General features: G+C 44.9%; 1 protein-coding gene across 9 annotated transcripts; it reads right to left on the reverse strand.

The window, feature by feature from the left end:
* Positions 1-158: 158 nt before the first annotated feature.
* camk2d2 (calcium/calmodulin-dependent protein kinase (CaM kinase) II delta 2) lies at positions 159-25,162 on the reverse strand. 9 transcript variants are annotated; one of them, XM_029170083.3, is made up of 21 exons: positions 24,705-25,159; positions 22,481-22,575; positions 13,559-13,618; positions 12,639-12,693; positions 11,785-11,850; positions 11,205-11,277; positions 9,912-10,014; positions 9,721-9,804; positions 9,468-9,562; positions 9,272-9,394; positions 8,959-9,042; positions 8,701-8,743; positions 7,595-7,632; positions 6,323-6,382; positions 5,028-5,072; positions 4,827-4,875; positions 4,156-4,176; positions 3,676-3,751; positions 3,502-3,596; positions 1,889-2,117; positions 159-1,708 (listed from the first exon to the last, which is right to left on the reverse strand). In XM_029170083.3, exons 1-21 carry the CDS (start codon positions 24,764-24,766, stop codon positions 1,705-1,707), a joined length of 1,560 nt encoding a protein of 519 aa, XP_029025916.1. In that variant the 5' UTR covers positions 24,767-25,159; the 3' UTR covers positions 159-1,704. The 9 variants fall into 9 exon arrangements, with proteins under 9 accessions (XP_029025916.1, XP_029024264.1, XP_029029139.1 ...); XM_029168431.3 differs by having other exon boundaries at positions 7,595-7,635; positions 24,705-25,158; XM_029173306.3 differs by lacking the exon at positions 6,323-6,382 and having other exon boundaries at positions 24,705-25,160.
* Positions 25,163-26,132: the final 970 nt, after the last annotated feature.

Genomic DNA, 26,132 nt, shown 5'->3' on the forward strand with positions numbered 1-26,132 from the left:
ATCTGATTATCTGTCAGATAAACAAACCTGTGAATTCCAAACATTCTAATTAGTAATAAATAAAAAATTAGTAAGTTGTTTACAACCGCACCACAGCAGTCTCCTCTGTCCCTGCTCTAGTGCATGAGTGAGCAGCAACACAAAACAATTTAGACTCATTAATAATCACACACTTTAGCTGATTTATTTATTTCTTAAACATATTAAGCCATCCATTGCCGTGCCGGCAACAGGTACACACCATATAAGGAGTGGTGCATTGCATTGACATCATACGTTTTGTCAAAAGAAGTCTATCATATTATTCCCTTTAAAAAAAAAACGAGACAAATCGGTCTAAAAGAGCAAACGGTAAGGATGACGAAGACACTGGCACCGTCCTGCAGCGGTGCTGCAAGGAGACCGCTGGCTAGAAGCACTGATCGCCCGAGGAAGACGTCCCAGCATTCATCACAACCCACCTCCCCCCTCGCTGTTCTCTGCTCCACTGTGACTGGATGACGTGAAGCACAGTGCTTCTACGACGCCTGCAGACCTGCCTACGTCATCGCCCCCACGCTCTCTGTGCAAGCGCAGTGTAAAACGCCGGAAGAGACGAGAACAAGATGACAGCAGAAAGCCTACGTACAGTCATACGACACGAGTACAAAGATTATGAAAAATGAGCTCGTCGTCTCATTTTTATACAAAATGTACCGTACGGGGTGCTTATGCAACCTGGGAATTGTTTTTGCTCCTCTTGGATGCAAGGTTTTCGATATTTACGCTGGATGTCAACCATAGGTGTGTTACTGTTTTTACAGCTGTTCCATGATACTGGAGGACGTCAGAAACATTTGGGACAGGACTGATGCACAACATCAACAAATGCAAACATACAAGTCAATGATTCACAAATCAAACAGAAGATATAATAGTTTCATATGTTCTTACTCACAATACCCCCCCCCCATGCACTACAGAATAGTTTTGAATTGTCATATATTACATATATGCTACATTCTTTTATTTCTCGTTTCACTGATATAAAGGCAAACTCATATCTCGATGCAAAGTTTAAGCTGCTTCGGCTTTTCTTCACGTTTAAATTAGTAGTATAGGTTGAAATCGGACAATTCAAACAGTATGACTTAGCTTTTAGCGAACATAAAATGTAGCTCATAAACTTGGATTTTACGTAAACTCTTAATTCTTCTGGCAGCAAGAACAGCAATTTGAATGTTTGTACTTGTTTTTTTATCAACAATCACAATGTATATACATCACCAGAACTAAAGCAAGCTGAATTTTAGCATTCTGATCTTCCGAATCTTTGTATTGCACACGCAGAAATACACATAAAAATACAGAACTAAATTTTGGGAGAGGTTACAGTAGTAGATTTTAAACAGCTCTATTTTATATTTAAAATGCATACCAAAACATTTTAGAAAACAAACAAAAACTTTTTTTTTGTCAATATGCCTGTTTCTTAATGTCCAAATACAGTGTGCACCCACCGGGTAGTGGTTTCAAATGATGCCCATTAATAAAATGCTGTAACAGTAAAATGTATTAATACTTGTGTCCTGTGCGATGTCATGTCCATATATGCGTAGTCAAAGGGTCAAAGGTTGGAGGGGACGTCATGGGTTGGCTAGTTGACCGCCCTGGGGTCTGCTGATGTGATTTGTTTTCTTTTGTTGACCACATGTTGATATTCCATTAACTGCAATGAAAGTGACAGACAAGATACATGTCCATCGATACTGACTAGGATGTTTCAGGAAATAATTCAGGCCATGGACATGGATGACTCCTACTAATAGACCAAGGCTATTGCACTCTGCACCCCACCTGTAGCGATGCAACAGAGCACCACGCACACGCTACAGCTACGGTGTCTTACTGGGAGGGGATGCTGGGCGAGCCGGAGCGGTGGAAGTGGATGTTCTGCCACTTGCCATCGCGGCGGTGCCACACGCGGGTCTCCTCGGACTGCATGGTCCGAGGCATGCCGCCGCCGTCCATGTACTGGGTGAGTCGGATGTAGGCGATGCACGCGGCGTTCTCCCCGATGAGGTGGACGTGCGGGTTCAGCAGGATGGTGTGCACGGGCTTGTTCCCTTTGGACAGCGCTGCAGATCACACACACTCACTATCGGTCGGCACGGCTAAATACAGTGAAAGGACTCTACTGTACTTTGTAATGAAAATCTAATAATGCTGCGTACTGTATGGAAGCAAACAACAAAACACGTTTCTTTATCTAATACTAACTGATGGGAAACTACATGGTCATTCAGGTTTGTGGGTTATATCTGATCTATCCAATCTAATTTTAAACAGAATGAGGACATTGTGCCATTTATAGCAGTTATTACTAGTGGTTGATTTTTTTTATGTCAAGGGCAATCCATAATACAAATGATACTTCGTAGTGTATCATGCTTTGTAAATTTATCAAGCATTCATCCTAAAATGCAGAGCATCTAGCACTGTGTACTGTAAATAGTACTGTAGGTATTGTGACTCTGTGTGTACCTGCTTTATTGTGAACGCCTGCCTCTTGGTTCCAATGAATGCCCTGCACATCTGCTTCCCATCAGATCCCATCAGTTACTGATTGCTGCTCTACAACCTTATACTACTGTACATTTCCTGAAATGAAGCTGCCCTCGGGCTCTGATGCGTTATCTTTGACCAGGATGTTTGACCTTTATCTTCAAAAATTGAAGCATCCTTTCTCAGAGTGCTGCTGTAAAATGAATCCGTGCAGTTGTTACTTCTAGGCTGGACTTCTCTACTGTTCGGCCTTACGTACTAATAGGTTGCCCTGATGAATCCTTAATAAGCCTCCACTTAATTCAAAATGCTGCAGTCAGAGGTCTGACTGGAATTAGCAGGAGATCATATTTCACCGACCTCATAGACCTGCATGATGCCCACAGAACACTTGGTTCTCAAAGTGCTGGTCGCGTTCTAAATGTAGAATGTGAAGCAGAGCCTTTAGCTACAAAGCTCCTTTCTTGTAGAACCAGCTCCCAGTTCAGGTTCTGGAGGCAGGCGTCCACTCTGCTTTACTACTCTACCAAGCCTTGAGCCTATAGTTAGAGTGAATTGGAGCTGAAGTACATAACTTAAATACATAGGTTAAGGTGAGTTGAAGTTGTTGTAATGTGAGTGTAGCAGTAATGGAACTTCACAGGAACTCAGGCAAGAGAACATTCAGTGCATCACGCCAAAGTAAGCAAACCAGTTTATAATATCTCTTTGGTTTAAATGATGCAGAGCAACTGGAAAAGCGTGACTTACATAATCTCTCATCCTTTGAAAGACCAAACTCCCGTTCTCACAATGTAGTTTTACGGAGCCAGCTGACTAATTTCACACTCAGCTGGGATCAATTTCAACTGCCCTAAACAGCACGGGCACTTACCATCATGACAAATTATCCCCTAAACCCCCAACATTTCAGCAGAAACAGTAAGTGGAGTTTTTTTCCTCTGGTTTGTAACTTACCATTCTCAAAGTAAAATCGATGGAAGTCGTGTCCTTCCACCAGATTGCCCAAGGCCTCTGGCTCAAAGGAGGTCAGACCAGGATCACAAATCTTCCTGTTGCACAAAAAAGATTGGAATCAGCCAATGAAAACAGAGTTTCAGTAGATGTTTGTGGAAGAAAGAAGCAACTCACGCATAGGCCTCAAAGTCGCCATTGTTGATAGACTCAATCAGCTGCTCTGTAACTTTGATAATTTCCTGTTTGCGAGCTATAACACAAAAAATAAACAACACGATGAACTACCCAAGCTGTTATAAAAGGAAAAAGCAGTCTCACAGTATGTCAGGCAAAAGGCCAGAGTGCAGAGAAAGAAAATCTGACATCAAATCAGCTTCGAATGGTCTCTAGTCTACGAATCAGCAGGATTTCAAAGGTATTAGAAATGGGAGGCGCTTGAATTCAATAGAGCAAACAAAGTTTTTGTCATTTTGTGTATGAGTAACAAAACAACAAGAAAGCCTCCCATGACTAATGGTGAATTCAGGCAGGAAGATGCAGGATGACGCGCTTCCGCTTACCCAACAAAGCTCATAATGGACAAAGACAAACCAATGCAGAGATGCAAGTATTTTGCTACAGAAGCGGTTGTAACTGAGTAATATTGACAGTTACCTTTATTGTTATTGGTGCAGGCTGGGGAATATTGAAAAAAATACTTAATCTGTGCAACAAAAACACATAATAAATAATAAAAAAAAAAAAAAACTCAATGCTAAATGCGTAACTGTGTTACAGTATGTGTAACAGGTGATTGTGCTGAATCAGCGTAACAACTCTGGGTTCACGGAGAAGTGAGGAGTGTCTGTGTCTGGTCAGCATCTGCAGCTCAGTTTCGGAAGAATAAGTGGACGGAGGGAGCAAAAAATTTTACGGGTCGACTCCAGTCATTGCAACATAATTTGTGATGAAAGCAAAATAATTTGTGCAAATTAAATTTCAGATGTAATGAGGCCAGTTGTGTCAGGACGAATGTATTGTTTAAGGCCTATAGTGCATGTATATGGGACGGTGGGACAGGAGGTGGACATCAACATAGTCAACAAAGCATAAAACAGGGAACAACATACTAGCAGTGACTCAATTAGTAAGAATGGCAACACAGAAAAATGTTTGAAAAATACATTACGAAAGCAAAAACGTCAGCATAAATTTCATTAAAGTGGAGTAAGCTGAAAACACAAATAAAGAAACAAACAACAACAACGCTGCACACGAAGGAGACGAAGGTGGGTCCAACGGGACTGGTTGTTATTAGTGCCCAGTGACACCATCAGCTTCCCTACCTTTCACATCTTCATCCTCTATGGTGGTGTTGGCACTCTCAATGGACTCCTAAAGGACAACAGCACTTTTAGCACTTTGTGTTTGCAAAGCATGTTTGAAAAATCAGGTTTTTAACATAAAATAGGACTATTTTTTAATATTTACTATTCTTCTTGCTTGGAGAAGATACTGTTATGTAAACAGTGGTTTGAGTGTTGTACCTTGTTTCCATCCACAGGGTTGTGGATCACAGTCGTCTGTGGTTCCTGCACAAAAGCAAAGTGACAAAGAACAAACTGAACAATGTCCAGGTTACGTAACAGCAAACGTGTCTGTGTGTATTTTCAGAAGGTGAGTCGCTCCTGCCACACATGTGTAATGTGTATTTACTCTCTATCCAGTCGACTGTCGTGGGATATCAGTTGTACGGTGTTCTCTCCTTGTTTCGTAGTTGTGTCTTTCTTCCTGCATTGTATTGTCTCTCAAGGTCTTCTTGTGTCTCTAGAGTCCTGCCTTAGTAATCAGATGTCTGGGCTTTTGTGGAATCAATTCTGATGACCAGCTGAGTCCCTCTAACATCTAATCACTCGCCCAGATTACACTAGATTATAGCATCAGCCGTCTGCCTGTGTGTGTGTGTGTGTGTGTGTGTGTGTGTGTGTGCGTGCGTGCGTGTGTGTGTGTGTTTGCGCGCGTGCGTGCGTGTGTGTGTGTGTGTCTGCATGATGATGGAGAGTGAAAAGAGGATAAAGAGAGACAGAGAGAGATGTCATGTGCCTGTGATCATGCGTCATCGTCTTGACAGCGAATGGGGACACAGAGAGCCCTTGACATCATGCAGAGCAGCAATCATGTGGCCTGACGTACGCAGCCAGTCGACAGACAACGTGCACGAGCCATTTATGTGTGTCACATCCTACTGAGCCTCGGGAGCCGGCATCCTCGCGCTCCAGCCATGCACTACAAACACCATCCGATCCTAAGCAACGTGTTCTTTCGCCGCGTGTCGGGTTTTTTAGGTTTATACGAAACACAAAATGTACATTTCAAGAAATGAGGCGTTAATACATGTATAAAAAGGAAATAGAGAGGGGGGTGGGGGCAAGGTGCAGGGGGGGTGAGGTAAAGGTTATCCCATTCTCCAGATGTTGATCAAGAGTAGCTACAAAGACCAGTCTGGAGCAAAAGACTTCCAGTCAATCCAAAGTCAACAAGCCTGTATCGTCCCATGCATCTGTTCTATACCAGATAAATGAATACACTATTGCAGTAAGCTGCGTCAGACGCGCTGCACCTGGGACATGCTTTGCAGTCACAGCTTGAACACGCTCATTCAGGGAAAGCCTAGCGTCATCGCGCATTACATGTTGATTTCCTCCCATAATCAAACGCTGAAAACAGATCTGATCTCGTGTGAAAAGGGTGAACCTGTACCTCCTCCACGGGGGGGTTCAGAGGTGGGGAAGTGTGGGGGTCGTATGCACGGGGGTGCAGGTGAGGGCGTGTGTGTGTATACCAGTGCAGGGGCAGGGCCAGTGTCTTTGGGACTGGTCACTGTGTTGGCTTTGTTGTTGACCTGCAGGGGGCAGTGTAGAGGGGACATGACTCACGCTTGTCAGGCGCGCACACACACACACACACACACACACACACACACACACACACACACACACACACACACACACACACACACACACACACAAACACACCCACACACCATCTTGTGAGGACACTGATTAATATGATCCATTCTCTCAACTAATGTCTGAAAGCCCAAGCTTTATTCTAAACCCTGAAACTTAGTAGGGCTATAATGTCCTCACAAGGGTGGTATTTGAAAGCGTTAGGAAATAAGGAAAAAGAAATAAAGACATGTACACACACACTCACTCTCTCTCTCACACACACATACACACTAGAAAGAGCCCATTCCAAAGAGGTCGTCCCAAAATTATGACCTGAATTAATTCTGTTAATAATAATAATGATAATAATTCTAACTATCACTAATTAACTGTTCCAAGCAGTGCAGAATTTTTCTTTTTTCTGCATATGACCCATGTAATAGGGAGCGATGGTGTCCAGGTGTCTTGCTCAAGGACACACGTGGGATCAAACCAGCAACCTTATGCTTTCCAGGCCAGTGCTCTACCTACTAACTGTTAGACAGATTAGTACTTTACAGTACATGTGTTTAATATTACCTTTAGACATGTGATGTTAATTATCCATGTTTCCATCTAAGGCTATCAAATTTATTCGGGGTGTTTTTCTCATTAAACAGAATTATGTGGGTGAGGGACAAACTTCCTGGAATGGATTTGCAGAATGACATACTTTAAGCTTGAGTTGGACCGAAACCAATATCAAACAAAGTCACTCGCACACAATTCCCACGCGTCAACACTTGCACCTCTGCATCAAGTGTTAATTTCAGACCGAACCCTTAAACAGAGCACATGTGGAGTAAAGATATAGGAAATATTAAAAACATAGTGTGTTATGGAAAACAATATTGGGACCAAAGCTCTGGGATATTTAGCCTAGAAGTATAAAACACATAAACAATCATGTTTCTGCAACAAAAAAAGGCTTTTAATAAAAGAGAAACAACCGTAAGTCACAGTTTGGTAAAGACTGTCCCTGAATGAAGACACTGTCCAGTGCAAAATGCAAAATGGTCATCATCATCATCATCATCATCATCATCATCATCATCATCATCATCATCATCCGTCAGACTAATAAAAGGAACAAACCACTGCTTTCGCTGTGCAAAGCAACTCACCTTAACACCGTCCGGCTTCTTGTTGAGCAAACTCTTGGCTGCTGTAAGAGGAAAGAAAAGGGCAACACATGAGCAGGAGAGTTCAAGCGCAGAGCTCCGGTGCCCAAGGTCACACTAACATGCAGCAAGCATATTGTGCTTATCTTCGGGGTTGTGGTGCACAATCATCTGCAAGATCCATAATGCAATGCAACAGCTGCTCAGAAGGGCATCGTCGCCCAGCGAATGCAAGGCTGTTCTCCTGCTACGTACTAATTCACACGTGAAGGCTTTAATGATGGGTGGTTTCTCAACGAGTTAGAAAAACTACCTATTTCCAGCAAACTCACAGAGCATTCTTATTATTAACATTAACATTTGCAGACTTAAACATGCACATAATCCCACCGCTCCTGTCTCATCTTATGTCTCATACAATAATGATTTCCAAAATAAAACTCCATGTCCAAATGCATGCTGCATCCTGCATTCTACTCAGACTTCGATTTTGACACTTGTGCGCAGGTGAGGTTCATTCCCACTCTGTCATGTACAGCATCTTATCAACACCTTATCTTCATGCATATGCTATCGTCTACCCCATTAGACAAAGAAGCTTATTATTGTAGTTGTGGTCCCTGTCATTCCAGAAATCCTTACCTCAAATGGAAACCACAATCCAAACAAAAGAAGGAAAGAAAATTTGAAAAAGGAAGGAAATGATGAATAAAAAGAGAGACACAAACGCAGTAAAGCATTTCACTGTATAATGAAGAGAGAGAGAGAGCAGAAGCAGGCAAGTAAGAGTCCCGGAAATAAGACATGAAAAAAAGAAATGCATGCAAAACGTATGACAGTGCAAAGAGCATGGTAAAGCAAAAGCTAGAGAGATAAAAGAGATGGTTTTTTACAGGTGGTGCTTTTGTGCAATTATTATTTTTGTTCTATAGAGACATTCGCCTCATTCTTTCAAAACGTGACTGGGCATTTTACCTACTGTGCCTAGTAGTGCCTCTGGTTTGATTCTTCATCACTAAAAGATGCACTTTTTTGGTTAAGGAATCTTTTCTTTTTTAACCACCTGCTTTGTGCTACAGGCCTTGGACACTAGGCTGAAAGAGACATACCTGAGAAGTTTCTTGTGACCAGCAAAGTGGTCAATATGGCTCCCTGCAGTGATAAAAAAGAAGAAAACAAGGAGGTAATGATAATGGAAGGAAGGAAAGGAGAAATAAGACGGATTATAAGGTTAGAGCAAGAACGCGGAGCCAGGATTTTAAAGAACAACTCGTCATTTAAAGTTTCCCTGAGGCTTAAAGAGGGAGGAGGAAATGGATGGATGGATCGTTCTCTGCAAACACATACAAAGAGAAGCCTCACTGTACCTTGAGTTTCCTCCTGGCATTGAATTTCTTCAGGCACTCCACCGTTTCCTGCCTGTGCATCATGGAGGCTACAGTGGACCGTTGCTGCAAGGAGAAACGAATAGGATCCAAGGATTAGCAGCAAATGGAGACAATGGGAGTCCGGATTGAATGGGTGTGTGGGCAATGTGACAACAGATTATGGTTAGGAAGCATCTCGCGTGTTTATGGAAGTTCTAATGGCTTTTGTTATTATTCACTGGAGCCATTCGTTTTAGATATTGTGTGTGATTATGTGCTTTTGTGTGTGTGTGTGTGTGTGTGTGTCACGTACGCAGATCCAGGGGTGTTTGAGAGCCTCTGCAGCAGTGATGCGTTTGCTGGGATTGATCGTTAGCATCTTGTTGATCAGATCTTTGGCCTCTGGAGTTACAGTGTCCCACTCTGGGGACGGGAACTGCCAGGAAGTTGCGAAATGTCAGATTGTTCACTATGCAAAGGTAGTACAGCGGACGCTCACGCACACTTACGTCATAGGCCCCGGCCTTGATTTGTTGGTAGAGGCGATGTTGGTCCTCATCCCAGAAGGGAGGGTATCCCACCAGCAGGATGTACAAAATCACACCTGGACGGATGTCCAGCAAATTACCAGCTAATGCATTTCAGTGCTTATTTATGATATAATGTTTGTTATTTACCAGCAAAAAAAAAGCCAGCTCATTTCACCCTCCAGCATCAAGTTCATTGAAACAGTTGCAATAAAAGAATTTAAATGCTGTTTACCACAGGCCCACATGTCCACAGGTTTTCCATATGGATCTTTCCTCAGAACCTCAGGAGACAAGTACCCCGGGGTGCCGGCAAAACCTGGAGGAGGTGACATGGAGGCAGACAGGGCGGAGATGTGAGATGGGAGGCGGAGTGAACAGACGGCTTGATTGGTTGCTGACTCAAACGTGTCCACGAATACTCACCGAACCACGCCTGCTGGTCGCCCTGTACCTCGATAGCCAGCCCAAAGTCAGCCAACTTGACCGCCGCCCCCTTCAGCTTACTGGCCAATAGAAGGTTCTCAGGCTGGGGGGGGCGGAGTCAAACAGGTTAGAGGTGAGAGGTCACACGCTCTGGGAACAAGCCACCCACAGACACAGATCTAAAATCAGATTAGCCAAACCAAATCCTAATCCAAACCATCAGGGGTTTATGTTGCTAAACTGCTCTTAAATCAGTGTCTGAGGCGACTTCCTGTCTGCCACACAAATGACAGTGAAACAGAACACAGGACCCAATACATGGACAAGGACATTTCCCATGCTGGGGGTGGGAACTCGCTCTCTCTCTGTCTCATGGATTGTGGGTGCGTGAAAAGGCAGCAGGCTTTCGTCCACCGCAACAGAAATTCACTGCTTAAAATCCATGAGTGGGAACAAAGAGCGGACTGCAGAGAAAGACACAAGGGCGGTGTAACAGAGGAGTAACAACTATCACACGCCGCGCACGAACACAGTTTAGCACAATACAAATATATGCAAGCCCTCAGCACTCGCTCACACACACACACACACACACACATGTACATGGACACAGGTGCACAAAGGTCTTTGCTAACCTGAGGCCAGTCAGACAGCGTGTTCTAATGAATAATACATTTGCTAACATTTAGAGACTCTAAACATAGACACCCTGTGAGCAGACAATTTATTGCAGACATATGACTCAACAGAAGACAGAGACACTAACTGACGACTGGAAGATTTACATGAATACATAAATTGTTCAGATTATATAGCATCTCAAAACTTCAAATCGCTTCAGTAAATCACATGCCGCCTAATAAAATGTAACAATGGCACGTTTGAGATCTATTCACAGCACATTTCATGCATCCTCTGTTCTCATCATAAAACACTCTCAGAATGTTATGAGAATTCGCACTGGAATTAGATGTACTGTGCGACAGCACTTCGGTATCTACCCATTGGAGGGTTTAAATACAAATAGTACAAACCAGTACTGCAGAAAAGAAACTGTGGTAAGTTCAAGGTCAAAGCAGCCTTGTCCTACTGTAGCATGGCTTCATAAAGATGCTGTAAATCTAAATCCCAGTATTTCTTTTCACACAATAAAAATGTCCAGCCTTTAAGCTGCGGAAGAAACAAATGGAAAGCAAGTAAAGTGCAGAGGGTCAGTATCTCTCCCACTGCTGCCATCTGTTGTGCAAGGTCAGGACGGAAAAGGGCTGCGACTGAAGCTGCGGTCGTACAAACCTTCAAGTCCCTGTGGACGATCCCATTAACGTGGCAGTGATGGACACTCTCCAGGATCTGTTGTATGCAGTGGCTGAGGCCAGGAAAGAAATAAGTGCAGGAAACAAACAGAAGGTGAGACAGGAGGCCAAGGAAGAGGAGGCGGAGGAAAAGAGAGGGGGGGGAAATGATCAGAGAAAATGACCTGTGCATCAGCTCGTCGGGTGGACTTTTCATTTGTGTTTACCTGAAGGACGACCCGAGTCGCACGAGGCAACATATTTTTATACTGCGTAGACAAACCGAGTAACACCGGCGCCCATGCTTTCTCCTCAGGAACATAAGGTAAAGCTGTGTATGATTAATACCCGACGCTGCACGTCGTTAATCACTGTTATAAATAAATATAAAATGCCTCAGAGACAAGGCAGCTGCATCAGAGTTCACCCATACACAAACACACAGGTAGAGTAGCTCCTTCCAGAGACAGAGATGCATAATGGCTGCTGTGCTCAGCTGTGCGTGTGTGTGTGTGTGTGTGTGTGTGTGTGTGTGTGTGTGTGTGTGTGTGTGTGTGTGTGTGTGTGTGTGTGTGTGTTACCTGGCATCAGCCTCGCTGTAGTACTCCCTGGCTACGATGTCCTCGAACAGCTCCCCTCCTGTCACCCTGTGGGGCGGCACAGTCTATATTAGTCTGCACCCGTTTCCTTCCCTCATTGGTGAAGTCAGGAAAAAGTAGTTTCTTGTTCCTCAGCCGTGCTCAATCACACACACACATGCATAAAAGCCCCAATTTCCCAAGTTTATGTAAACATTCCTACACTATGTAGTATCAGTAAAGAAATACAGCCCATGTCAATGAATAACTGGACCTGAGCTGGTCTCATATACTGTAAGGCCAGTAGAGTGAAAAGGTCATGAAATATGTTTCATAATTAGTAACAGCTGGATCACACTAAATGTACTTTAAAATGTGCCCACATTTTACGAAAAATGACATGTTTCTACATTACTAGGTCTATTACTTTTGACAATTAACCACATTTTCTTATTCTTATTCTTATTCTTATTACAGCTTTTGATGCTGCAGCAATGTCCTGTTTACACGGTTGCTTCTTTAATGGCACCACAGTTTCCTAGCAACCACTTTACACAGTACTACAGTAAAAAATAGTTAAAGGCTACTGACAAAACATAGTGAAGAGTTCATAGAACTGCTAGAAATCTCCTGTTTAAACTAACGTCCCCTCATTTACAGTAACAGTATAAGCTCTGGTAAAGGAAGACGAAGCATTTGAATAGGCACGTGTGTGTGTGTGTGTGTGTGTGTGTGTGTGTGTGTGTGTGTGTGTGTGTGTGTGTGTGTGTGTGTGTGTGTGTGTGTGTGTGTGTGCGTTTGTGTGTGTGTGTGCGTGTGTGTGTGCGTGCGTGCATGTGTGTGGTCTCGCTACTCACAGATCAAACACAAGATAGTGGAAACCCTCTTCTGATATGCTGTCATGGAGCCGTACTGTGGGGGAGATTTATCAAAAATTTAAAACACGCACACACAGACAAGACAGAACAAGGAGACAAAATAGTTTATGGGCCGTCATTCTTTGTTCTGCTTTACTGTACACAGGTTGGTGATCAGTAGTTGAATCACACTTACAAGCTCTCACACTGTTCAGCAATGTGAGGTAGCACATGTACTGTAAATCCAGTTGTGTCAGGTATAATAAATCCTGCCTCCTGGTATTATCATGACTCATACTTACACACATTGTGTAAAGTGTCATAAATAATGATAATGATAGAATAAACTAAATACTTAAAAACCACATGTTAACAATTAGAAGTGATCCGTGCACCATTGTCCACAGATGCTTCTGCATCGCAATAGGAGGAATGATCTAAATGCAGTTCCTGTCCTGCTTCCTACATGGCTCAGAGGCTTCAAAGCCCGTACTACTGTGTTCATTCACAGTTGCTCAACTTTATAAAGGCACACTTATCGGTATGTGACAGCGAAGAGAAGAATGGGCGCGAAAGTGACAAAGGGTGTAATGAGGAGGAAAGAGCGCACAGGTTCAGTGGTGCAAAGAAAGGGTGTAGGGCTTCTGTGGCTTTGTGATGACTCAGCTGGGAAGCACCCAGATACATCATCATTATATACCTGTGTACACGCACGCACGCACACACACACACACACACTTTCACGCTATTCTCTCTCCTGCTACCTCTTCCTCCTGGAACTATGTCAGGAAGATAAATAGCCTTACCAGGAATCACCAGAGACCTGAACAAAATATGTGTGCTTTCATTTGTATCAGCGCGTGTTCTCTCGCGCGCGTGCACGTGCGTGCGCGCTTGGAGATGGAGGACTCGCTGCTCACCGATGTTGGGGTGCTTCAGTAAACGGCAGATCCTCGCCTCCCTCTCCAGCTTTTGATGATCTGAAAGAGAAACCAGAGGAGACCCACACACACAGACGGGTTATTTCGCTGGCTCGTCACTCGTCCCCCGCTGCGACGGCCTCGCAGAGACGGCCGACGTGAAGTTAGTTCTGACTCAGTGGAGGACGCGGCGTCCGCGTGCGCGCTCCGCCTGTGTGAACACTGGCTTCGTGTCAGCCCTGCTCTTTTCCTCATCGGCGCTGCAAAGCGCCCGCGAAAAGAATGTGACCTGATAGGAGCCTGGTTATGTGCCACAAACAGACAGGCAGCAGTCAACAACAAACAAGGAGCGGCCACACAGGGTGTGTTTATCTGGTTCATCTGAAATAACATCTAGGGCCTTCAAATGAAAACCACTGAAAGACCATGTGGGGCCACAGAATAGGAGAAATTCCAAAAGCACTCACATCATATTAAAGGCAACCAGTACAGATAAACCTGTACTATCACCTACAAGAGCATTGTTTACTTCATAGCTCAACCAATATGCATTATATTATATATAATATCAGACAGAAATGTAGAAAGTGGCCATGCTGCATGTACAGCACACACCACTGTCTTCAGGGAGAGCAGGTGCTGATGTAACTGTATTCCTGCCATGTGAGCGCCGAGCGGCACATGGCAGCTGAGAGCATCTCGCCGCTCTCCTCTGCGAGAGCGGACACGTTTCATCCGGCTCCGTGAACAAGGACTGACGCTCGAATCTCCCCGCCAGACAGGCAGAGAGAGCGGGGCAGCGTCCGGCCGGCGACTCCGATTCCCTGCAACCGAGTCGTGGCGGCAGTCGTTACCGCGAGTGACGCGCGCCGGCGCCGAGGCGGCCCATTTTGGCTCCGCCTCAGGACACGGAGAGCGACGAGAAGGAGAGAGCGGCGAGTTTCGGCTCCAGATAAAATAGGACGGCTATTTTTTTCCCCACTCTCATCTCTGTCTCCTCGCTCGGCTCTTCTTGATGCTATGGCAACCGTGAGCTCGGTGCAGCTCAGAGGCAAAAAAACCAACGAAGAACACAAAGCGGCTTGTTACCATTATACATGTAGGCACAGGTGTCTGCATCTATAGGAAGTGACAGGAAGTTACACAGGCAAACTTAGAATAAATCCGTAGCTGCTTGATTGTGCTGTCAAACCATCAGTAAAACCCCCAGTACAGTATAGTCAGTGTGATTGAAGGCTGTTCGTGCACACTAGAGGGTGGGAGGGGGCGTTCACAGCAAGAGAGATGAAGCCAGAATAAAATCCCAACAGTAAACTAGAAAAAAAAAAGACAGCACGAGCTGTGGCCGCACTACAGTGGAGGCTAAAAATACAGCAGGAAGAAGCTGCACCAGTACAATTTGTTACAAGCACAAGAGAGGAGGAGGTGTCGTCCTCCTTAAACCAGGGGAATGTGTGAACCATGCAAATGTGAAACACAATCCAGTAACAGTAGAGAGCAGCAAACGCGACTGGCTTCAACCCGCGCCCAGACCCGCTGGACAACGACACAGGTGGAAGCAACACACGCCCGTGAGCACGCGCCAGTTTCCATCTCATCCGATGCACGAAGCCAGAGATGGAGAGAGGCGGACGGGCGTCAGAGCCGGAAACAAGGGCAGCGCGGCCATTAGTTCACCATTAGCAGGAGCCTCTGAGCAAGGTCACCGGTCTCTCCATCTGTGCCTTAACATGTTGGAGTGACACAACATCTGCCCTCAGTCCGACGCACAAAATCCAGTATGTGCTAATATATTAACTCCCCTCTTAATCTGGCCCCTTATTTACGTCATAAAACAATCTATGTCAACATTCAGTTCATTCTCATTGCATCAAGTTGGATTCTACCGCCTATTTTTTCACTCTCCAACTTTCTCTCTATGCAAAAAAAAAAAAAAAAAAAAAATCACGTGCCACTATTACTGTACACTGCGTGTTTGGTTCCTCGGGGGTTATGTAATGCTTCCCCTTTTCATCATGACAGATTTCCACTGCAGTACTAGAAAGCATACAGTAATCTACTAACGTTAGACCGCTCCATTAAAGCGCACAGCAGGTGGCGGCCGGCGCGAATAGCAGGGAATAAAAAGGTCCCGGGTTTCGCTTTCTCAGTTCGATTGGACATTTTAAATTGCCTGTAGGTGAGTGAATATCTGTACTGTACGCGTGTGGTCCTGCGACGGTCCACTAGTGGAGAACCCTGTTCAAATTCCAGCTGCCGTCCATTTGAAACCAATCATATCCAATACAATCATGTGGACGTGGTGCAGCGTGGACTAATTACAGCTTTAATTCACAGGGAACATTAAAGTACCTGCATTGCTAATTTTAAAACGAGGATAAAGATCCAGAGTGGTCATAAAAGTTATGCAGGGAGGCAGAACTGGTGGACAATATTATGAACCATTTGTGTGAATTAGCTTTTATCACTCACCATCTGTCACTCACACACAAGAAATGAGGATCATGAGGCTTTTTATAGAAGCCTAGATGTTTTACAGGCTTTAGTGTAAGTTAGTATTCTCACTTATGGAAATATAATAAATGTACCTTGCAGTATTACACACATACAGGTCACGTTAGTGTCGTGTTTTTGCTTTACTGCGCCTAACTGAGCGTCTCAACATTTGTTTGTATCATTTTCCACCTCCACTTTTCTTTCACTCTCTCCTTCCCTCCTCCACAGGTAGTCCACCTCCCAGCCGGCTGGACATCTGTTGTCTAGCAACTCCTGCACCAATCAGAGCGTCAGGCTTCTCCTCTCCTCTGCAGTGGAACCAGCCTTGCATGCAAATGGTCGGCATCGAGGGTTCACGCACAACAATCAAACTCGCAACACAACTACAGACGGGGGGACGCGGCGCGCGCCGACGTGGAGCTGGGGCGTCGGGTCACAACGCACACGCACGGTGGCAGACGCCAAGCAGGGACGGGGAAGTACAGGTCCACAGAGTGCAACAGAGAGAGAGAGAGAGACAAAGTACATGCAACAGAAGTCAAAGTCTTAAAACATCCTCATGTCACAAGTAGATTTTGCATTTGTCATGACAGCAAAGATAAACGATGAGCAAAAATAATGTTTAAGCAGAAAACTAAACCACAGACATAGATAATAGACACAGCACGGCTATTTGGTTCCTGTGTTACTGAACAATGTTTTACTCTGTGTTCTTTTACAAGTCAACACAACTGTGGCAGTGAAGTGCCCATATTTAGAGCTACGCATGTTTGGCTGACAAGGCTTTTTTGATTTCAAAACAGATGTTAAAATTGCATTTTGAACAATCCTGTGTCGCGGTGGGCACAGAAATCTGCCTGAGTATTGAAAGAGTCTCAGACTGACAGGAGTGAGTTGCTGTTATGGCTGCCTGACAAAAAGCTGCACAATACCTTTGTGCATGTGTGTGTGTCCACAGACTCTGGTTGGACGTGTATAGAACTGGCAGCAGCATTTTTACATAATGTGAGTCAGTGTGTTTGTGTAGATAGACATCAGACAGCTGTCACCGTTCACTTGGCCTGATCTCTGCTGCTTGTCTGAATGTATGTAGAGTATATGGCTTATGAATTACTACTCATAAATAAAACAAAAAACACAACCGTCAACTACTTCCTTTTCAATGTATCAAACTGCTTCCTGGAGTGAAAGTAATCCGTTCCCATATTTTAGGATTTTCACTTTCATTTTTCACTTTTTAGAGATTGCATTTCAGTAGCAGTAAAGTTAAATATAGGGAAAAAATATTGTTATTTGCACTGTTGCAAATTATCCACACTCGTCTTTAATACCAAAAACGTGTAATTGTATCATTAAACAGTCCAGCGGCTGTAAAATAAAACCCATAAGGGGCAGTAGCCTCAAGCAATGGTTGGTTTCATTGTCTGTAAATTTATCTCAAATTCCATCTCTCATTTCAGCCTGTGTAAATATGCAAATAACAGAAAGCAGCATTTGATCTCCTGTCACATCCTAAACCACCTTGTATATAACTCCTTGCATCTATTGGATCAGCATGGTCAAACATTATATTGCATTTGCTCTCTTTTCTGAGTAATCCGCTATTGCAACTGTTTATTAATTAGGACAGCTAATGTTTTATAGTTCCAGATGTGATGCTCAGACGCATTAATGGACACAGATATTATTCTAAAAGGCTTGATACAGCTGACATACGTAGTAGGTCTAAGTCAATAGCAATGTTCCGTATATGTGAAGGTTCTTGTTTCCAGCGGTGCTGAAGGTGCTGAATGTGCCTCAGCTGTCTCATAGGGACTGAGGAATGTGATTTCTCTGGCACCGACAACGTCAGCATAATAACCCTCAAGTGTAACGTTAAATGCGAAGAGAAGGCAAAATGTCACATTAGTAACAACATGTGGACTGTGCAGGTGCAGCAAGATGTGACGTGACTTCAGCAAATATGAAGTCATACGCGGTGAATATATTTTAAATTAGAGTCTGACAATCAGAGACGAGTTATGAACCACTGAAAACCAAAATGCACCTGGTGACTCACAGCTTTGGCAATGAAAGGAAATGCCTCATATTTAGTGATCACCTCACAGACAGACAGACACGGGCGCCTTCACAAACAACTCAGGTTTCCAGGTGGTAAGAATGTTTGCCATTAGTTAAAATGTTCATCTTCATTAAATCTGATCTGATTTCTGCCCCCCTTCATCAATCAGACCCACATAACGTAGCCAAGCTCTGCTATCACTGAAACCTAAAACTCACTCACTCACAAAGAAATTATGAGAATTGGTTTTAGGTCTCCGATATCAGCTGCAGTTTCAATTTCTAATGGATGTGTAATAAAACACCCTCTATTAAATATGTGTTGATTTTCAAAAACACATTAGTCTGTGATTTAAATAGACATCACGTATTAATTCCCCCAATGAATCATGTGAACCTGACGTAAATATGTATAAGTGGTGGGTTAATTAAATACAGTCGCTAATAGAAGCAGTGTGACCTGTGTTACACAGAGACTTTACACAGACTCGAACACAAGTGTTAAGTTATGTGAAGATTCATTACTAGCTTTGTTATGTTACCATTCCCTACAGAATGTATCATGTGTCATATGAGCTAAAGGTGCAATATTTTTTTTTCTACCTGTGAGCTCAAGTAAATTGGTTAAAAAGTCAAACTAAACTGCTCTGAATGATTGGAAAGATATGCGTGCTTGCAGATGATGTTTCAAAGTATTTATTAAATAGAGATTTGTTCCTCATTTTAAACAGTGTATTTTTGCAATAAACAAATCATTATTATTATCAGTATTATAAAATACAAAACTTTTGTGTTTTGCACCTTCTCAGGTGTAGTTTAATGTGAGATTTGTTGAGTCTTTTGTGGCCACTGGCTAAGGAGCCCTCCTCCATTCATTTTCACTGTTCCCTCTGCAAGAACCAGGCGTCTAATGAAACCGTCCAGGACACGGAGACACTGTCACCCTCCACTGGTTTCCAATAGACGAAGAATTACAATACAGATAACTCTCCTGCTTCCTCCGGTGAGGAGAAACAAAAGGTGGCTGGTGTCACAGATAAAACTGCCCCCGGGGGGGTTTGTCAAAGTCTCATAATGTACAGTAATGTCTTATCTGTTCCAGGCATGCAAGTTAGACTTACATGTAAAAGTGTTGTAACCTAATGGTGGAAAGGAAAACTACAAAGACAGGTGACACCGCTAATCACAATCACTGAAACGGTGACAGCGCTCACAGGATGCACGCTCACAGGTGTTACAGGTCCGACGGACGGACAGACGTGGCAAATATGATGTGATACATCCTTTCCAGCCCCAGCGGCATGCCTTCTAGTTGCCACGGGCAACCAGCACATTTTTATCTGCAAGAAAGGCAACTCCATTGCTCATCAAGGGTTATATAACGAAACGCACATTAAAAGTTTTATTTCAAATATAACAGAGCGAAAATGTGAGCCAACATATAACAGCATCATCCTTTTTATATACGAATGAAAACACCTTGTCTAGATTTATTGGAACATTACTACATTTACCTGCAGAGCCTTTTAATAAACCTTGAGAGAGGTTTATGTGCTGGAACGTCTTCCTCTGCTTTTTATTGCACATACAGTTGAGGATATCAACAACATTTATACAACAGAAGTGATCCGTTGTAATTGCAGCCTATTTTGTAATGAAATTTACCAGCAAAGCAAAATGCTAACAAGGTTATGGGTTCTTAGTAGTGGCAAGTTTTTGTAGAGGTAATTTACTTTCTACTCATATCAGCTCATATGTTGGAGTATATTTCAGCATGTTAATATTATAGTTGTCTTGCGTGATCAAATCATCGGACAATTGTCAATTAAAGTGAAAATAAATGGCCTGCACTAAGATAACAACAGTGCTTCTCTACCCTCTAGCTCACGTAGTGCTAGATGGACTCTCGGTCCACACAGCCGCCATTTGGAGACAGAGCCAGGGGTTGAACCACCAGCCTTGTGTATAGTTGGAAAGTCATCTGCCCCCAAGAAGGATGAAAGGTGTGTTCTTGTTATGAATACAGTAATTTAAAAAAGTGGATAAAGAGCTAAATTCAGAACCATTTGATACGGCATTTTCTTCATAAATTCATAATAATTAAAAAGAATTTTGAAGTTTCGACGATTTAGAGATGCATTAAACTGTCCAGTGAATTAAAAGCAGACAGCTGTCCGTCCATCAGCTACTCCCGCTGAACGGACGACACCTAAACCTTTATCGGATCAATATTTCAGGACAGGCCGTGAGCTTAAGCAGTGTTGAATTAGAGGAGCCCTCGGCACTTTCCAGTGGCCTCTGTATCAGTACATGGGGAAAGATCTGCTGATATCGTCTGATCAATTTTTCTCTGCAGACGCCGCAACAAGCCCACTTTGAAAGCGAGTCTTTGTTGAGGGGAAGGTCAGGTCCAGGCATTATGACTTGATCAGCTACTGCATCTGGTCCCTTTAAAGAAACTGGAGTCTGGCATAAAGTGGAGGTCTAATACTTCATTTTTGGAAATATAATATAGTTTTGATATACATGTAATTTACACTGATTTACAAATCCAGCCGGTACCTGTTTAGCTGAGCTAAAGGCGATGCCTTAAACCAAAGCGTGTCCCCACAACTGTAGAAGGACAAACATATGTGGGCAGGTGATAGAGACTGCGAGAGCGAGAGAACGACCAACATTTATTTTTAGCCTTCAAGTGCCCACTGAGTCATGTGATCCCCCTCTTCCTACGGATCCCTCCCTCCCGCCTTCCTTTCCATCCATCCTATCTCTCTCTCCCACAATCACAACCTGTTTCTGTGCTTTGGCAATGCGGGGTCAGACAATAGGGAAACTAATGGAAAGCAGCAAGGAAGCGGGGTCTGTTGCTGAATTCGAGGCTTCGACCGACCATGTGCACCACTGTCCACGTGTTCGGTGCTGACTTTGCGCCCGCTCCTCCTCTCTGATCATTCGTCTCTCCCCCTCTGCCTCCTCACATTTTCTTCGCCGTCTCCGCCGATTCCACTCATTCACTGACTCATCTGCAGCGCTTAATGAAATGCTGCATAATCTGGATTGCAGATTTTCGGGGCTGCGGCTGCTCCTATAGGCCCCTTACGCACAGTCACACACACACACACACACACACACACACACTGGGCCTTGATCTGCCTGTATTCCCGCCACCAATCCCATCCTAAACCCCCCTTCAATTATATAGACCCACACACGCATGCACTTGCATAAGCGAACGTACACATGCGTAGTAGTGAAGTGGTGGGGGAGGTCATGATCCCATCAAGAGACGGGAATCAGAGTTGCAATGCTAGAGCTTATCGCGAAAAGATGGTAATCTGACATGTCAGCGTGACGTGTGTGCGTGTGTGAGTGTGTGTGTGTGTGCAAACTTTGCCGAGCGCAAACACAACCGTAAGAAAGCGAAGCCTCGCACGCATACGTGCCGCAAGTGGTTCGCCGCCGATCCGTCTGCACAGGCGTCCATTACCGATACAGCACTCAGCGAGCAGGGGGGTCAGTGTGGGCACACAAAGGATCGGTGAGGGAGGAGAAGAGGAGACGGTGACGTCATAGCGGAGGAGAGGATGCACAGGATAAAGCAGGTGGGGGGAGAATTCCCTGGTGAGACTTTACGCTTAGCACAAAATAATATGAAAGACTGAGAGAAGGGGAATATTAAATACTCAGGAGGAGAGATGGAGAGAAGAGGGAGAGCGTCTTATGGTAATATACAAATAAGATACTGTAGCGTTTCTTTGTTCAGCGGTGCAAGGCATGTGTGTACAACCGCCGAGGTAATTTACGGTAAATTAGAACTAATTAAATTGGATTTGGAAAAGCTTGGCTGATTTGCGTGGCATGATACCAGTCACTGGTTTCCGCTGGCAAACACATTGTGAGGGAGCCCTCGAGTGGCGGGGAGCCACGGACGGGCTGGTATCAGTCCCTGGGTCATATGTGCCTCAACGTGCACGCACGTGCGAGGGAGGGAGCGCGCCGCGGGCCGGAGGCGACCGGGCCCGACGGCCGCAATTACACTGACTGATGTGAAAGAATTGGGTCGGCGTCGCAGGAGATCTGCCCCCGGGGTGACAAGACCAGCCGGAGCCCTGAATCGATACGGACCCAGAGCGCACACACACACACACACACACACAAGGTTATATGTGGCAGACACACACCAGAACCAGAACCAGAACCAGAACCGGAAGAGACAAACAGCTGAAGCTTTGACTTCACACATTACTCTTCAAACCAATGAGACTCGAGCCGCGTGTCTTTCAGCTCATGGCTCCTCTTGTGTTTCATTTCATCCCCGTGTGTATTTCTGTACATGTTGTGCACATGTGTGTTTGAGTTTCCCACCTCTGGCAGAGAGCTTCTTGGTGTTGATGATTTTGGCAGCATACTCCTGTCCAGAGGAGATCTTCACACATCTCCTGACCACAGAGAACGCGCCCCTGAAGGCAACACAGAGAGAGAGTCTGTAACATACCAAGTGCGTATGTAATACTATATATATAATAGTGCATCACACAGGTGTCTCAAAGCGAAGCCGGAGCCATTATATGAGCCTTCAGAAAGGTCTCAAGGCTTCATTAAGTTACACCAACACACACAAAAGACTAGATGCGCTAGCGCTGCAGCTACAGCGCTCACACCGGCCCACACGAGCCACACCTACGGCTCTCAGCACCAGCCAAAGCTCGCTCCTCTGCCGTTCCAGGCACATGTATGAGGTTGAGAAAATAAAACTGGGTCATCTATATTTGAGGCAGGACGAGAGCAGGGCGCTGCGTCGCTCGTCTCTAAAAGCGGCCGCCGAGCGCCTCGCCGCCGCTCCGCTCCGCGCGCCTTTTCTCCCCGACCGGATCCGCACCGAGGTCCCGGCGACCGGATCGGCGGTGTCGCATACAGAGGCTCTTGGGCCCAGACGCCGGACAGAGCGGAATGATGATAAGCATCGCCTCAGATGAACCCTGTACCTCCCTGACATGCCGTCGCTGTACAATGTTAGATTATTGGGTTGTGGAAAATAACTAAAGCTAAACTCAGTACACAGCCTGATCAACGCCATTCCACTAAAGCTCACCTGTAATTTAAAGGGATTTGATAGAGGACATCTGTGTCGAGGACAACACAGTCCTGCTACAACATCTGTAAAGAGGAGGTTTCTGAGTATCGTTGCTTTTTTTTCAAATTAGGGTCATAAAACTGGATGAATTACACTATACATGAGTAGGAACCCCTAATTATGTAATAAGAGGTTGAAATAAGATGATCACAAAGGTGAAAACACCTTCACAGAACTGGAGGAATGTGTTTAGGTGAATAAAGGTCACAGGTTCACTATGAACGTGATATTGTACTTTGAGAACATCAATTTTAACATTTTTGATATATGTGATGTATATTTTTATAAAGCTTAACATATTTTCTGGGATTGATATGCGTTTCAACATGCAAAAATCTGTTTATAAAACATATGGAAATAAATACTTCACCAAGTGTGACATGATTCTTGGAGGCTTGAACTGCATTTATCATACTTTTTTTACAGCCCCCTTTATTATGTTTTCCAGTATTTTTCAAACCTCTCGAGGAAATTTGTCAGTTTTGGAAAAATAAGGAGATCGGTAGAGTTATAAGGTGCCGAAAACGGAATGTGTCCACAATAATAATGACAGATGGTGAACGATGAGCACATTATCTCATCATAAAGCACTGCGTTTAAGCCGTAGAGGAAATTTCCTCCTCCTCGCTAGAAATATACTGACTTCCATCAGGGGGGAATCAGGAGATCAATGCCTCCGGTTATGACGCTAAGCGGGAAACATTTATTCCACCGTTCCCATCTGCCTTTTCATCTCCGCTTCAGCCGAGCTCCATCCCAGGCTGCTGACATCTGGGTCTGTGCGGGGGGACGGCGGGACGCTGGCCGGGGCTGTAGGTCGGCGCGTGCATACACGAACCCCAAACGGCCACAGCGCAGCGCGGCGAAACGCACGCGGGAGCGCGTGTGTGCCTCCGTCAGAGGCGAGGAATTCCCTGCCTGTGTCTGATAATTGACCGCGGCTTGGTGCTTGACTGAGGAATGTGTCACCGCCGACTGCATGGTCCGCTGTCGCATTACTGAGTGTGTATTTCTGTCACGCGGGGGTGGAGGACTCGGAAGTGTGTGGGGGGGGTGGGTAGAGAGAGAGAGAGGAGGTGGGTTATCCAATCTCAACATTTCACACACCCCGGTTCCGTTTACGGAACACTCGCCCTCTTTTGGATCCCCGAAGGTGCAAATGCACATGATGGAGGCGTTGGTTTGGAATCGGCATCAAACGTTATTGGGCTCGAAAGGTTGGGATGAACCGAACAGGATGCCGCGGCGCAGGCCCGCATTACAGATAATAGCGTATTTACACGCTGCATCATGGGTTTCACAGCCACATTATCAGCAGCGCGGGCGCGCGCGCGCGCACACACGCACACACGCTCAAAAACGCACACTGGAATAGCCGAGGCGGCCTATTACATAACAGGCTGATATTTCATACAAGGATGATGGCGGATGATAAAAAAAACCATGCTCGCTTACTTCCCCAGCTCCTCGAACAGCTGATACTCGTCCGTGAACCTGGTGCAGATCGTTAGCGCCATCCTGCAGGAGGTCGCCCGGAGGTGTGCGGAGACGCGGATGGGGTGCACTCGACGGCAAGTGCCGCGCTCGGTTCGTCGGCGGCGCCCGGTTGTGTCGCGGACCTTGTCGCGAGCCAAACGCGAGGATTCGTGCACAGCTAGAGAGGCATCGACGGCGGCTCCGCTGGGCTGCTCCGAGCGGCGACACGCGCACAAACGCACCCCGCGCGCGAGCGCTTCGAACGGCAGTGGAGGCTCCGACGGCTCTGAGGCGGTCTGTTCAAGAGCGGCGGCTCTTCACGTCTCGTGGACGCAGCATTTTGTTTGCGCTCGCTGCGTGTCCATCAACCGCTGTGAGTATTGTCCTTGTGCATCAGACTACGGCTCCTACCCCGCGGCTGGCGCTTTAGCCCCGCCCCTTTGCCTGCATCCTCACCTCGTCCAGTTATAATAATAATAACAACAATACTAACTGGGGATCGTTGATGTTGCTACCCTAATGAAAAGACAATGGTCAGCTTGTTTGTGTTACATATAAAATAAACAGTATTCGTGGTCAAATACTCGATTTTAGGTGCTGTGATTCTAAAGGTTCGATTCTGATTTTTCTTCCTGAAGACGTTTCACCTCGCGCCCTGTGGGTTCTTCAGTTCTGACTGACTGGTTGGGGAAGCAGGTCCGTTGAAGAGCTTTTCACACAGCGTTCCTGTAAATTTCCAAGGAATAAAACAGACTATTCCAAGAACACTGAGAAACTTCACTGACCTACAACAGCAACACAGCCATAAGCTATAACGATCCCTTGGGGTTATTATGGACCTGCTACCAAAGAAAACCAGAGCCTGAGTCGGAGCTGATGAGGCCTTTAGATGAAACATTAATCGTGTTGAGGAAAAAAAACAAGTCCAGTCCAGAACAGAACCTTTTGGATAAACACAACCTGGATGATTGAGAACCTTCACAGGCCTCATACTAATACTTAAGGTATTTTGGATCTTGCTGGGGACACCACCAAAAAATTCACAACCACACCAACACAAGCAGTTGTTTTTTTTTCCAAATTACATACACTTGAGTTAGAAGGTTTAAAAGCTCAGGAATAAGAGTCCATCATTCGGGAAAACACAAAACCTTGTCTCATGACTTAACTGGAGTCGTATCCAAGCAACAGACTCATGAAGGTACTTTCACACTTTCAGCTGCAGATGGAAAACTGATAAATCTCTGTGAATAAAGAACCAGTCTAAGTTCCTACACCACTTTCTTGCATTCTGCTTATACATGCATTAATGTCTGTTGTGTCAGATTAGGCTGCAGTGATGACGTGATAATCTGTTGATTCTTTTGCTGTCTCTCCATCTCTTTGTGCTGTCACTCAAATAACACT

Source organism: Betta splendens, chromosome 1 (assembly GCF_900634795.4).
Source record: "Betta splendens chromosome 1, fBetSpl5.4, whole genome shotgun sequence".
Taxonomy (NCBI): domain Eukaryota; kingdom Metazoa; phylum Chordata; class Actinopteri; order Anabantiformes; family Osphronemidae; genus Betta; species Betta splendens.